The sequence below is a fragment of the Peromyscus maniculatus genome, chromosome 6 (assembly GCF_049852395.1).
Source record: "Peromyscus maniculatus bairdii isolate BWxNUB_F1_BW_parent chromosome 6, HU_Pman_BW_mat_3.1, whole genome shotgun sequence".
NCBI classification, from domain to species: domain Eukaryota; kingdom Metazoa; phylum Chordata; class Mammalia; order Rodentia; family Cricetidae; genus Peromyscus; species Peromyscus maniculatus.
Genome location: NC_134857.1, coordinates 48,711,097 through 48,726,311, shown reverse-complemented (window position 1 = coordinate 48,726,311; position 15,215 = coordinate 48,711,097). Strand labels below are relative to the sequence as shown.

At 45.3% G+C, this 15,215-nt stretch overlaps 1 protein-coding gene across 1 annotated transcript in view; it reads right to left on the bottom strand.

Moving 5' to 3' along the window:
- The window catches only part of Gfm1 (G elongation factor mitochondrial 1), a 50,048-nt gene extending 36,879 nt beyond the window's left edge, over nucleotides 1-13,169 (bottom strand). Inside the window, exons 1-6 of the mRNA XM_006972632.3 lie at nucleotides 12,805-13,169; nucleotides 11,242-11,610; nucleotides 9,675-9,827; nucleotides 7,669-7,801; nucleotides 4,950-5,154; nucleotides 2,416-2,532 (exon numbers count right to left, since the gene is read on the bottom strand). Coding sequence (XP_006972694.1) covers nucleotides 2,416-2,532; nucleotides 4,950-5,154; nucleotides 7,669-7,801; nucleotides 9,675-9,827; nucleotides 11,242-11,325 — 692 coding nt within the window. The 5' untranslated portion in view covers nucleotides 11,326-11,610; nucleotides 12,805-13,169. The remainder of the gene's footprint in view (nucleotides 1-2,415; nucleotides 2,533-4,949; nucleotides 5,155-7,668; nucleotides 7,802-9,674; nucleotides 9,828-11,241; nucleotides 11,611-12,804) is intronic.
- Between the last annotated feature and the right edge of the window lie 2,046 nt (nucleotides 13,170-15,215).

The window sequence follows — 15,215 nt, the reverse complement described above, 5'->3', positions numbered from 1 at the left end:
GGTCAATAAGCCAGGGATCACCTGTCTCCATCTCCCCAGTCCTGGGGTTACAGATTTGTGCTCCCACATCTAGCTTTTAAATGGGAACTGGGGATTCAAATTCAGGTCCTCACGGCTTTGTGGCAGGCAATTTACTTATAGGCCATTTTCCCCAGTCTCTACATATTAACATTTTCATTTCATAAGCTTTTTGTTGTTGTTGTTGTTGTTTTTGAGACTGGGTTTCTCTGTGTAACCCTGGCTGTCCTGGAACTTGATCTGTAGACCAGGCTGGCCCACCTGCCTCTGCCTCCCAAGTACTGGTATTAAAGGTGTGCACCACCACTGCCCGGCCTTAATTTTGTAATCTTATGAAGTACATCAGATAAGCATTTATAATCCTTACTAACGAAGACTTTTAAGGGCCTGCCTTAAGAGGGTTCTTTTCAGGGTTCTAAAAAAGGCGCTACAATAAATGAGGAGAAACTAATATCTGAGGGTGAAAATAAGTCTGCTCATACCATGTTCTTTCGTGTTCGTCTCTTTACTGTTTCATCTGGTTCTTCTAGTCTGTTCTCTCCCTGGTCTAATCCTCCTGCTTCTTCTCCTCTAGCCTAAAAATGTTCTTTTTCAGGAGGCTTGAAGCAATAGAAAAAATTACAAGAGTTAACTGTCACTGATCAAAAGCATATTCCTAGGGTAAACGATAAGGGCAGAGCCATTTACCATGGCAACACAAGGTTCCAAGGTCTCAGGACCAGAGGGAGGGGGTGCAGTGCCCAGTGTGACAAACTCTGAGAGTAGCTTTTTATCAGCAGACTTGGCAAGCAAAGAATTGGCGGACTTTTAAGAAAAAAGCTTTGTGTAGTAACTTTGGTAAGACAACTGCGACTCTGACCTTGTACATAACCGTCAAGTTTTACACTTAGGATCTATTTACAAAGGTCTAGTTTGAACTTGCTCTGAGGTAAAAATGAGATGACTGTGCAGTTTGTGTGAGGAGAGATTGTTATGTTCTGGTGTTAGTCTGAGCAGAAGGAACAAGGCAGGCTTTACGTGGCTGCAGTCCACGTGGGACAATGGATCTGGCTATGAAGCATCTCCTAGTCTATTTTCTATATATCAGAATTGTACAGCTAAGGAAAAGTCATCTTCCTGGCCATCCATGGATATATAAGTTTGAGATGCGATCATGAGATTGCATATACACATTTCATGAAAATGCATGGTAAAGGAGAGAGTACAGCTGTTACTGCACAAGAAATTACAGATGGAATCACCAGTGTTCAGAGTCAGTGGTCTTCAAGCCTTGCTCGACAGGGTACTCCAGCTGAGAATCGTTCCTCTGGTGGGTTGACATCTGAATTATCAACTGCTATAAGCTGTATTTGTGTCCTGGCCCTCAACAGCTCGTGACAACGGCTCCTGACAGCCTATATTCTCCCACTTTTTATTATACACTCAGAGGCAGGTAGATCTCTGAGAGATCAAGGCCAGCCTGGTCTACATAGTAAGTTCCACAACAGCCAGGGCTAGGGAGAGGGGAGGGGAGGGGAGGGGAGGGAGGGAGGGAGGGAGAGAGGAGGGAGGGAGGGAGGGAGGGAGGGAGGGAGGGAGAGAGAGAGAGAGAAGAAAGAAAGAAAGAAAGAAAGAAAGAAAGAAAGAAAGAAAGAAAGAAAGAAAGAAAGAAAGAAAGAAAGAAAGAAAGAAAGAAAGAAAGAAAGAAAGAAAGAAAGAAAGAAAGAGAAAGAAAGAAGGAAGGAAGGAAGGAAGGAAGGAAGGAAGGAAGGAAGGAAGGAAGGAAGGAAGGAAAGGAAGGAAAGGAAGGAAAGGAAGGAAGGAAGGAAGGAAGGAAGGAAGGAAGGAAGGAAGGAAGGAAAGGAAAGGAAAGGAAGGAAGGAAGGAAGGAAGGAAGGAAGGAAGGAAGGAAGGAAGGAAGGAAGGAAGGAAGGAAAGGAAAGGAAGGAAGGAAGGAAGGAAGGAAGGAAGGAAGGAAGGAAGGAAGGAAGGAAGGAAGGAAGGAAGTGCAACCCAAGGAGCTTACATCCTTTCACAGTGTGGTGGCACACACCTATAACCCCAGCATTTGGGAAGCTGAGGCAGGAGGGTAATGAGTTAAAGTCTAGCGTGAACTACACCCCTAGCCCAATATAGTAAGCCTACGTTAAACCTCCTCAGCTATGAAGGAAGACCTCTCCAAACAGGGGGGCAGGGGATCATGCATACATGATGTAATGTGATATGAGTGTATTCCAAAGAAGTGACGTTCTCTAGAATGACTTCTAAGAACAATTAATTTTAAGTCACTAAAATCACCTTAAAGAATGACATTCAGGCACATTCCAAAAAGATAACTGGTCTATGTTTAACTTATGTCTTCCTTTTCTATGATGTTTTTTAAAATATAAGATTTTAGCAGTGTAGTTTAGCACTTACCCAAAGTCTCCATCAAAGTAAATAGCTCGCTCCTCAATGAGGTCTATAACACCCTTAAAATCACCCTCCAAGCCGATGGGTATCTGCACAAATGCTGCGTTGTGATTTAGTTTGGATCTGAAAAACAAAAATATTTGTTTGCTTTCTCTCAAAATTATTTGGAAATAACAAAAGGCACAAACCAAACAAACAAGCAGTGGCAGACGTCGGAGAACCGAGGCGGATGCTAACAGTGGGTAAGGAGAGAAGTAAAGCAACCACAACAGACATCCAAACTCAGGAGCTAACAAGGAAAAAAGCCGCAAGCCCATCTGAACAACAGAGAAGCCGAAATCACCTCTACCCCAGACTCCCTGACTGTGCCCGTCCTGAAGCAGAGGGAAGGAGAAAAATCAACGGCCGGCAGATTAGGACAGCGGGATAGCAGCCTAGTTCTCATTCTTAAATCACGTGACAGAAAGACAGCCATGCAGACAGGGCTTCTCACGGGAAAACACATCAGCCCACTACCGCGCACACTCACACACAGGTACCAGGAGGGACTCCACCTTGAGATACACTCTGGTGGAGCCGTTTAGGGTGAGCCAGGGCTCCGTGGGGAACTATGGACAGACAGCTAAGTGGACATGACTAGAATTTGAAGGCACTGAAGAGCTTACAGAAAAAGGGTGAACATAAGGCACGTACTAATATCCGGGGCTGGCAAGATGGCTCAGTGGTTAAAAGGGCTTGCTGCTCTTCTAGAGGACCTGAATTTGTTCCTCAGCATCTGCCAGGGAGTTCACAACTACCTGTAACTCCAGCTCCAGGAGATCTAACACCTCTTCTTGCCCCCCTGGATACCTGCACACGGGTGTCCACTTACACAGACACATAAAAATAACTGCCTAAAAATATTTTTTAAAGAAATGTATTAATATCTAAGAATAGTTACCAGAGGAAAGAATATAAGATTTAATTTAAGATTTTGTAGTGCTAGGGATTAAACATACTAGGCAAGTGCTCTATCACTGAGCTACATCCCGAGACCAAACTTAGAGATTTACAAAGTACCTCTATGAAAAAAAAAAAGTTACAGTAATGAAAAATTATGGAATTAGCTATATATTGCTGAATAAAAATATATTTTTAAAAGGCTAAATGCTGTGGATACCACTCTATATAAATAAAACACTGATGGCCAGTGATCAGACAGGAAGTATAGGTGGGACAAGGAGAGAGGAGAATTGGGAAAACAGGAAGAAGGGGGGAGAGACACTGCAGCCACCGCCAGGACAAGTAGCATGTGAAGATGCCGGTAAGCCACCAGCCACGTGGCAAGGTATAGATTTATAGAAATGGGTTAATTTAAGATATAAGAACAGTTAGCAAGAAGCCTGCCACGGCCATACAGTTTGTAAATAATATAGGCGTCTGAGTGATTATTTTATATGTGGATTGTGGGACTGCAGGGCTTGGTGGAACCTGGAGAGAAACCCTCCAGCAACAGCTAAATAACAGAAAAGACACAGATGACTATCCAATTCATGAGCTAAAAATTAACCTCAAAAATTCTGTTTGGGCCAGTAAGATTGCTCAATTGGTAGAGACACTCGGTATGAAAGCCTGGTAACTCAAAATTCAGTTATCCTGGTGTCCATGTAAAAGGACCCAAACCACAAAGCTGTCCTGATGCCCACGTGTGAGTGGCATGGGCACCCCCCCACTCATCATGAACACACACACACATACACACACACACACACACACACACACACACAAAAAAAAAAAAAAAAAAAAAAAGGAGTCTCTCATCAGCTGGTGCATAATAAGAGGAAGATAGAAAGTATGATTGAAGACAAGACATGAGGGCCAGGTCCACAAGTCCCCAGATCCGCTTCACAAGAGTTCCAAAATGAGAAAAGATAAACCAGAATAATCAAATAATGGAGAAAAAGAAGCTGCTCAGAAAAGAGAAAAAGAACTGGTAGAAAGAGGTCTTCTACTGCCAAACACAAGGACGAAAAAATATTCAAACACCCGGAGAAGACAAATCTCACTTTCACATCTGCAGATACACCCTCCATCGGAATCTGGCATCAGATCCGCCACTCTTAGCCCATTTCCTACCACAGAAGGTCCAGCCATGTCCATCAGCTCTGCTCTGTAAAGTCTGACAGGGGCATGGCAGCTGCGTTTACCACATCTGTTAAAACCAAAGCCTCCTCCAGGTTTAACTAAAGGCAAAGCAAGGATCTCTAGCAGCGTGGACTTCTCTGACAGAGCACAGCGGCAGAAACTGCTGGACTGTATTCCAGAATCATCACCTACCCCAGAAATACGACATGTTTTCCCCACTGACAGTGAAGGCAGCTGCGGAACCACAGGGTAAATTAAACCACTGAGACTGCGGTCCGTTTACCAAGACTCACAGAAATGCATTTGTGAAACAAGAAAAAAAAAAAAAAAAACACTTTAGGACAGACACAATAACTGAATTAATTGTCCTGAATGTGAAGTCTGCTGTCCGGATCAACACTCCTGAGGCTCAGTACCTCATCTGTTGAAGGGCCCGGGCTGGGTTGGAGCCCGCTCGGTCCAGCTTGTTAATGAAGGTTAAAAACGGCACGTCGTAGCGCTTCATCTGACGATTGACAGTCATGGTCTGGCACTGGACTCCACCAACGGCGCAGAGGACAAGGATTGCACCATCCAACACGCGCAGGGCCCTTTCTACTTCTATCGTGAAGTCCACATGGCCTAAATGAGGAGGGTTTTAAAGAACAGTGTGGACTGTTAATGTACAAACTATTTGTCCTTGTTAGGTTTCCTAGTGCTGTGATAAACACCCAAAACAACTGGGGAGGAAAATGTTTATGTGGCTTATAGGTTACGTCCACCACCTGGGGAAGCCAAGGCAGGAACTCAAGCCAGGAACGGAAGCCGAGACCACGGTTGCTTACTCACTCGCTCCTCATGGCTAGCTCAGCCCACAGTCTTACATGAGCCAAGACCACCTGTCTAGGGGTGCGACCTCCCCTAAGGGGGCTGGGCCCTCCTATTCATTAGCAATTAAGAAATGCGCCCCCCACACACACACACATACACACACAGAATTTCCTACAGGCGATCTGACAGGTATTTTCACGAATGAGGTTTCTGTTCCCACTTGACTCTAGCTTGTGTCAAAGTGACAAAAAACTAGCCAAGACAACTGATCCCTTGTCAACCTGGCCTAGCAACACAACAATCTTAACTAATCTTTTTCTTGTTTATCCTCCAGATCTCACGTTAATATAGTACCACATATAGAACAGAACTTTAAAAGTGTTGGTCTTTAAAACCCGAATCTCTTTGAGAAGTCTTAAGTCTCTAAACAGTCAAGATCTCATAACCGTGGTGGGTTCCTGTGAAATGAAAACACAAGGTAAGTACTCTCTCACTCACTGCAGGAGGGAAGAGTCAGGACCAGGCACAGTCGAATCGAAGCGAACCCAAACATCCAGAGTGTCAAAGTTCTAAAGGGCTTGGGCAGCTCCACCTCTCGGGCTCTCCCAACCACAACGCATACAGCGCCTCTCCTAGGTTCAGGCCGGCTCCTCAACCTGTCCCTGCTGGTCGTCCCACAGTACTGGCACCTCCAAAACGCTGGGGTCTCTACTGAAAACGGGCTGCACCTCCACTCCCAGCCTCTCCTAAGAATCTCTTCAGGGCTAACCCTACCACGTGACGCCAAGCCTCGATTCTTCTCCAGGACCCTGTCAGTCCCGGGCATTCTACTGCAACTGGGGCTGCCCTCACGTCAACGGCCTCTCACAGTGCCACGCTTCCACTGCTCTCCCCGCATCCTTCAAAACAAGCACTGCTCGGATGACGCTTCCACATCACCAAGTTCAGTGGCCAGCATGACATGAAATCCTGGCCCCCTCTAGACCACAGCTTGTGTGTGCTGACCCTGGGGAAATGCTCCCAGAAGGGTTCACCTCCGTGATGCTGGCTTCTTCTTAATCGCTGCTACCTTCTCACCTCCAGCAGACCAGCATGGACTGTCTGAGCAGAGCAAATGCTTCTTCAGTGGTTCTTGTTAATCACAGCTGATTCTTCAGCCCCAGCTGACCGGACACTGTAGAGTCTTATTCAAAATATCACCTACACGGCCCTGATACAGCCTTTGCTTCCCCCTGGAACTTCGTAAGCCACACCTCACCGGCACCTCTTTCAGCATTCCTACTTTCTGAGCACCCACAGTAGCCCATTAAGTTCTAAGCACTCGATGCCTTTCCCAGCTCGGAGTTCCAAAGGCCTTCCACAATCCTCTCCAACAGGTCAGGTCTGTCATGCAGTAACCACAAGCTGGACCAAGTTCTGTATTAGTCAGTTCCTCCCCTCCGGTTTGTTTTTGTTTTGGATAAAACATCATGACCAAAAGCAACTTGGGGAGGAAAGGGTTGATCTGGCTCACAGGTTAGAATCCACTATAAAGGAAACTCAAAGCAGGAACCCGGCTACAAGAACTAAAGCAGAGATCATGGAGGCTCCACACTGGCTTGCTTAGCACACTTTTTTGTATCTCTCAGGAGCACCTGTGAACACGTGGGGAGGGGCTGGGGGGCTGTGCCCCCAGTAGGCTTGGCCCTCTATCAATTAGCAATCAATAAAATGCCCCACAGACGTGCCTACAGGCAATCTGATGGTGGCGGCACTTTATCTTCCCATTGACTCTAGCTTGTGTCAAGTTGACAAAAAAACTAACTAACCGGACACTATGAAATGTTTTTATCTATGCTCATTACACCCATCTTCAAATTGTAATGCAGATTCCTCATCCCACCAATTCTATGTACGCAGCATCAGGTTCAAGGCTCAAGAGGATTACTTCTAGGGAATTTGACAATATGCTAAAGGCAAGAGCCCGTCTTAGTTGGTTGTGCTATTTTTCAAAGAAGCCACATACCGATGAAGTGCTTTAAGTCCTAAATCTGATAGGAATTAAGTTTTGTACTTTTGTTTATTTGTTTGTTTTTCGAGATAGGGTTTCTCTATGTTGTCTTAGTGCCTGTCCTGGAACTCACTCTGTAGCCCAGGCTGGCCTCGAACTCAGAGATCCGCCTACCTCTGCCTCCTGAGTGCTGGGATTAAAGGCATGCGCCACCACCGCCCAGCTAAGTTTTGCACTTTTAAAATTTGATACTTGAAGGTGAATTGGGTCACAGTAGAAGAAAGAGCTACACATATTTTTGCCCAAAGGAACTAGGGAACACAGGGCTTGCTTACCTGGAGTATCTATAATGTTGATATTGATGTCTTTCCACATGGTGTAGGTAGCTGCTGACTGAATAGTGATTCCTCTCTGTCTCTCTAGTTCCATGGAATCCATGACAGCACCAACTCCATCTTTACCTTTCACCTAAACATAAGCACAAAAATTCAGACTCTTCTGTCATCCCAAGAAAGAAATTCAAAGCTAACATACACAACTGTCATATAAGCCCGACACTTTGACCGTATCATTTCATAAACTGATGGTTTACGTTTGTGACAGGGTGGTTTCCCGTCTCAGCTCCCATGCTCGGTTAATCTCTTCAGCAGCTGCCCAGTGTCTGGGGCAACCTCCTGTCTCCCTCTGTGCTGCCGTCTGCTGGCCTTGCCAGTCTACAAACTGACACTCAGACAACAGGCCTCCCAGCTCTCTTCCACGTGGATTCTGAGGCACAAAAGGTTAGGGCTCAGCTTGTAAAGTGTATACTTTACCGGATGCTCTTTACCTGAAGAACAGTTTAAACTGAAGGGGTAAGTTACTCCATGGTACGGCAGCTTCTTTCAAGTGTCAATATTTTTTGTTTTTGTTTTTCGAGACAGGGTTTCTCTGTGAAGCTTTGGAGCCTGTCCTGGATCTCACTCTGTAGACCAGGCTGGCCTTGAACTCTTGGAGATCTGCCTGCCTCTGCCTCCCGAGTGCTGGGATTAAAGGCATGCGCCACCATATCTGGCTTCAAGTGTCAATATTTTAAATTATTTTTTTTCTGACAGGTTTTTAATATAGCTTATACTCAACACTGTGAACAAAAATCCCTGAAAAGCAGCTGTGTCTGGCTGTGAATGAAGGAGTCTGTGCCTGCAGACATTGTTGGATTAATCAGAATTTCAGTACTGGAGAGAGAGATTGGGATTTTACAGGTTCAGAAGTTAATTACCTTACGTTGGGCTAGTTTTAACCTTCTGGAACAGCCATTCTGTGGTGCTATATTGTGTACCCTAATAAAATTTGCCTGAAGATCAGAGAGACAAAGGAACAAGACATCTCTTACCTCTAGGATTCCCCAGCCTGAAAAGCCTCAGCCGATCGGCCTCTAGCCGAAAAAGCCTTTAGTTCCTGTCTCCGCACACTTCACATACCTTTCTCCGCCCTGCCGTATCACTTCCTGTCTCAATCTCTCTAGTGCTGGGATTAAAGGCGTGTGACTCTCAAGTACTGGGATTAAAGGTGTGCGCCACCACTGCCTTGCTTCTATGTTTAATCTAGCAGCTTGTTCTGTCCTCTGATCTTCAGGTAAATTTTATTAGGGCACACAATATTATCACTACACCATTCCTTGCCCCACTCTGGATCTGAACTAACACCTCGTGATAATAAATAAAAACCTCTTAGAAACCATTAACTTAGCAGGACACTGGCTTCTGCCAACCCTAAAGCTAAGAATGTCATCAGAGAGCATCTTGGGTCTAAAGAATGGCTCCCCGTAGCTCACTATGCCTGCCTCTCTGGGGTGCCCACCAATGCATTTTAAACTCACCTCGATTTATACCTTTCTTTGTTCTATAAAACTGAAACATTATGAATCTGCTTCCATGTTGAAACATGGAATTAGAGGTAACCTAAATCTGTGTTCCCGGGCCATGGTCACTCAAAATGGCTCTAGGATAAACTTTTATTTCCTTTAAGATGAAGGCCATGTTTTTTAAGTCAACAGCATCCTTTAAAATTCACTTCCTATTTAACAGTAAAAACACATACCCTTCATTAATTGGTGAAGACTATTATAACAGCTATGTAAGGGTCCATGACACTGACTCAGCATTTACTCAGGATACTCACAGTGATCTCCTCTACAGAGATCAGTCATAGTAACATAAAGCCAGTGTGACCCACCCTCTTTGTACATCTGACTTTGGCCAACAATCCTCTATGACCCAGGTTTTGTTACGCTCATAAAATTCTAACTACAGAACAATACAAACCAAGCTCTTGATCCCTCTGGAATCAACCATTCACCACACACCTCGTGCATCGTGGCGATCCTGCCAGTGTAGTACAGCACCCGCTCCGTTAACGTCGTCTTCCCAGAATCAATGTGAGCTGAGATCCCGATATTTCGGATTTTTTCATTGGGAATTATTCCTGATGAACACCAGCGGTAGGCCTTCCAATTAGCCTGAAAAACAGTTTTTAAAGTTCAATTTAACATACCTTTCATAAGAGATCACAGTTAAAATGGGAACTATGTTTTTTTTTTTTTTTCTCAATCTCAACGCAAGGGGTATTATACACAGAACCCTGGATTTAATTCCCAATAATACTGAAAAATAAAAAGCAGGGCAGACACAATTGCTAACTGTTAGTTTTAAACTTCTTAGATTTGTTTATTTTGGGGCATATGTGTTTTGCTTGCATGTATGTCTGTGCATCACAGGCATGCCTGGTGCAGGAAGAGGGCCTTGCATTCCCTGGAATTGGAGTTATAGATCATTCTGAGCTGACATGTAAGAGCTAGGAATTGAACTCTTTTCTCTGGAAGAGAAGTCATGTGGAGGTGAGAAGGACAATTTGAAGGAGTCCCATCAGGCCTGGCCACCATGTGAGTCTCAAGACCGATACTCAAGTTGTCATGCTTGGCAACTGCCCCTACGTCTGAGCCCACCTTGCCTGTCCCAGACCTTAGCTTTAAAAGACACACCGAATATTATAAAATCAGAACTCTACCTCTCAAAGACCGCTTTAATAATAAATATAAGTTTTAGATTAAATTGTACCTTGGGTTTTCTGTCTTCCCTCTTCCTGTAGTTCACAGCTAGCAAGGGTGCATGAAAGACATGTACAGTCTAGACAACTAACTGCCCAAGACAACCCCCAAAGGTTCCCAGGTTCATCTGGACAAAACAGTGAAGTACCTTTTTATTTTATTTTTTTATTTATTTCTGGTGGTAGTTGTTCCTGCTAACTTTACAGTGGGGACAGAGGATGTGTTTATGGAATCAAAACAAAACTGCACACCCAAATGCTTTGCAACAACTTCTGGGAAGAGAGAACTGGCATGGAGAAGCAGACAGTTGACCAGTGCCTGGACGATTAAGCCACGGGGACATTTGACAGCAAAACAGACCAGGGCTCCATAACAGGTGGCACATCTACCAGTGGCTGCCCAAGTGGAGTACCTCATTCCAAAGGCTTACAAAGTTTAATCTATGCACCTAAGTGGGAAACATGACCAGAGAAAAGCACCAGGAAGCTGGGCGCCAATCATAGAACACAGCACCCGTACAGAGCATCCAGCCATACTCAGCAGTCAGAAGAGCACTGGACAGATAACCAGTCAGAAACCGGGGGCACGAGCCCCGGGGACACTAACTTTTCATCTGACCTCACGCAGGGCACTTCTCTTTAAGGTAGTAAATCATACCCATCAAGAAGCAGGAGACCCCAGTGCAGGGCTGCGGGTCTCAAGGCCGAGCTGGCCTGCGGATACCCAGGAGCTTTCGGGGTCTCCGGACAGCGCCGCTCAAGACCCCGGGTAAAGGAAGGGGTGTTGCCACCTGCCCGGCTCTGGAAGGCTCGCCGGGCACCAGTACCTGCTTCCCCTGCCAGCCCAGGACGGCAGGGACCCGAGGGAGCGGCCCACGCCCCAGGGCCGCGGCGACCCGCAGCAGCCGCATGGCAAGTCTGGATCAGCCACTTGCAGGGCTCCCGCTCCGCTCCGCTCTGCACCGGCAGCAGAGCGGGAAGCGCTCAAAGTCACGCCGGCAACCCGGGACGCAGAGCACTTCCGGGAGGAAGGTCAGGAGGACGGCTGGAGGAAGGCAGCGGGAGAGGCACCTCGGTCTGAGCGCCAGGTAGAGCTCGCCATCTCCTGGTCAGGAGGAGAAAGTGCAGTTTGTGCAGTGGATCGTCACGGGGAGGTGGCATTACTGCTGAGTGGGCATAGTCTGGTTCCTTTGTTTCTAAAGGAAAAAAAAAATTTTTTTTAAATCCCCACTGTATAAAAAGAACGTGCCGGGCGTGGTGGCGCATGGATTTAACAACATCACGTCGGAGGCGAAGCTGGGCGGATCTCTGTGCGTTCCGAGATAGCCTGGTCGACATAGAGTTCCAGGCCAGTCAAGACTAGACAGTTGAGACAGACCCCTTTGCAACAAAACGAAAGGAAAGCAGCAAATTTTAAACACGGTTGTTTTATCTGCACAACAATGGGATGATGTTTACAACAATTCAGCGGAAGAAGTACACACACACAAAAGTACAATGTGGGGGAAATAACAGACGAATGTTGAATTACAAATAAATTTCCTTCGAAACAGTCTTTATTGTTCGTCAGTCGTATTAGCTATGCGTCCTGTGTCTACAAAACTGCACGCGTGACTCTCCTACTTAGACATCTTAAAGACATCTAAAACTTGATAGGTCCAAAAGGGAGTCTCTGCCCTCCCCCAACCCTTCCCTACAGTCTCCATAGCAGCAATAGAATCTGTTCTTCCCGTTGGTCCGGCCAACGATGGCACTCACTTTGGCACCACTTGCTGATGCCTATGTCTAAAGCTTCCAGCATATCCTACCTACAGTTGCCACCCTGAGGCTGTATCCAGAACTTTTCACTTCATTCCCCCGCTCAACTGGACCATTTCTTCCTGGTGTTACTGTGATGAGCCCTAGGCTGACTGAGTCGCTGCGTCTGTCTTTGCTGTATTTCAGTACAGTCTCAACACACTGACGAAAAGGGTCCTTTTAAGTCACACCATATTCCCTCTCTGCTGAAAATGGTGCTGTGGACCATTGTTACTGTGAGGGGGCCCCAAAATAGCTTGACCACACAGCAGCCATGACAGGCTTAGGGGCCGAGGCACAGCTTCTGTGACAGGCTTCCTGGCAGGCAACACCCAGATCCAGGAAAAGTCTTAAGCTGATACCACCCAGGGATCCACCCAGGGGTGAGGAAGTACCTGACATCCCAAACATTTCAACCATTAGATAAGGTGACCAGATGTCCTTGAGTCTAGCATATACCTATCTTTTGTTTTACAGGTACCCCTAGACAATTGTCAGCCAATCAGTGTCCTGGACCCTGGAAATCCCTTCACCCCAACCTCTGCTATGATAAAAACTCTGCCCCGCCTGAGTTCAGGGCTCTCGGCTCTCACCGCTGTGTCAGACAGACAGAGGGACCACACTCTGGAGCTTGAAATAAAGGCTCTTTGCTTTTACATGCGGGGTTCGGTCTCTGTGGTGGTCTTTGGGGGTCCCCGTGATCTGGGCATGACAGTTACTGTTATCTCCACTTTGGCGTAAGTTCAGTGTTGCTCATCATGCTCTTTGGGACGGAAGTTAAGCTCTACTTCCAGGATATCCCAGTACTGTACAGGTGGAGGCATTGTCGGAAGAGACCAAAGCTTGAGGTCAAGGCACTAGGACACTTCTTTCCATGTGAGAGTTGTTCCAGTACTTTCTTGTAGAAAAGGAAGATCAGCGGGCGCTGTGTCTTTAGTGTACTTCTGCCGTCAGCTATAATCCAGACAGGATAGGACAAGCAGAGACCAAACACTGGTTCCAAATTCTCATCACTGTTTTCTGACCAACGTTCTCATCCTTTTCATTCTTCCTCAGAGTTACCGTCTTAGTTTTTTCACATCTGCCGGACGAGAGTGAGCAGCTCCCTCATCTGTTTCTACATGTGCACACATCCTGCACTTTCTCCTGTAGCTCATTGTATCTGCTCTCTTTCACGATGTCACACGGTAAATCACAGTGATGTCTTTCATGACTCCATTCTTGTTAAAAAAAAAAAAAATGCCAGAACCATGTTCTTTAATAAGAGCCTAACTCGGAGATTTAGTCCTGGAGATACTTTGTACTCTTGCTGGCTACTATTGCTTAGATTGGGAATGGCCAATGATAAGCTTTGATTATACCTGTGATGGGGGCCGAGAACATCTCTTAAAGCAGACGCAGATGCACTGGTGGAGAAGGAAATGAAGAGAAGAAGGAGCTGTCGGGCAACTGGAGGAGCTGTGTACATGGGTGGCTTGTTCTCTGTGTGACTCTGGTGTTGTATGCTTTGCTGGAATCTCTACCACCCAACAATTACCTTCCTCTAACCTCTAAAAATTCTGTCAGAACTTTACTTATATAGTCATAAAAATTGAAGCATTTAGAACAAGGCTGATGACTCTGAATTTCAACTACTTCTGAAATTCTATATTGCTGATTTGTGTCTAATGCTGCACATTTTCTTTCTTGTCTAAGCTCCCCCAGTCAAAGTCCTGCCTGATCTAGTTAATCTTGGCACTGAAGATGTATCAATGGAAGCCACCAGACTGAAGTCTCCAGACAGGGTTTTGGATGGTAAAATAACCCTTTGTCTTAAGGTAAAGATTGTTCCAAAATGAAAAATAAAAGATGAGGCAAAACCTATTAGAGAAGGTTAAAGCATATTATAAAAACATTGCAAATGTTAATTAAAAGATGGTAATGGTATGATTACTACAACTATCATTAGAATGATTCTTTGATCATAAAAGGTCAAAATTCCATACCCTGGTGTAGAACTCATCCCAGTTTCTATATTTATAATAAGATTTTAAAATATTGATCTACTCTCAGTAACATTTACAGAAAAAAAGTGGCCTAGAGAACAAGAATTGTATATTTTATCCTCTTATTGATGAGCCATTTAAAACATAGTGATTTGGTTTTATGTAAATGTCGAGATTGTATATTTGCCTCCCGGGTAAAGCCTTTGCTTGTTGCATAGACAATGCCTTGGTAGTAGGGAAAGTTGTACTAAGCATTAATTCTATATGGGGTGTTCCTGCTAAATTACATAATAACCATGATGTAGAATGAACATAATGAAAAATGTTCAAATCTTTATAAAATGTATTTGTAAGTTTATTTGGTTTACTGTACGAATTTCTCATCCTACCTGCAATCTTCAGTCCTCTGAATTAATGGCCAAATGATGGCACTCCTCTAGGTCCTCTAAATCTGAGGTCTACTCTTTTTGAAAAACACGTTATCTGCTTCCCCCCACTTTCTTTCTTTTTTTGTTTTTTTGAGGCAGGGCTTCTCCGTGTTGTTTTGGTGCCTGTCCTGGATCTCACTCTGTAGACCAGACTGGCCTTGAACTCACAGAGATCCACCTGGCTCTGCTTCCCAAGTGCTGGGATTAAAGGCATGCGCCACCCCCACCCCCACCCCCGACCATTATCTCCTCTTAAGAAGTGGGTGTCCTAGCCAGGCAGTGGTGGCAGCCCTCTGGAGGTAAACGAATGCAAATCTCTGTGAGTTCAAGGCCAGCCTGGTCTACAAAGTGAATTCCAGGACAGTCAGAGATAAACAGAGACACCATGTCTTGAGAAAATAAACTGCAAATTCAGAACTGGTTATAGATCTTTCCACCATGGGCTCTGTAAGATGCAAAACTAGGGAACTGAGAACCAGAGCCAGGACACTTCATCAACTGGGAAGAAAGACCCCTTTCAGCCTCTATCAGATTGTTCTATCTCCTTTGCTACAAAATTTCATTAGGTAAACTATTTTTCACCTGAAACTT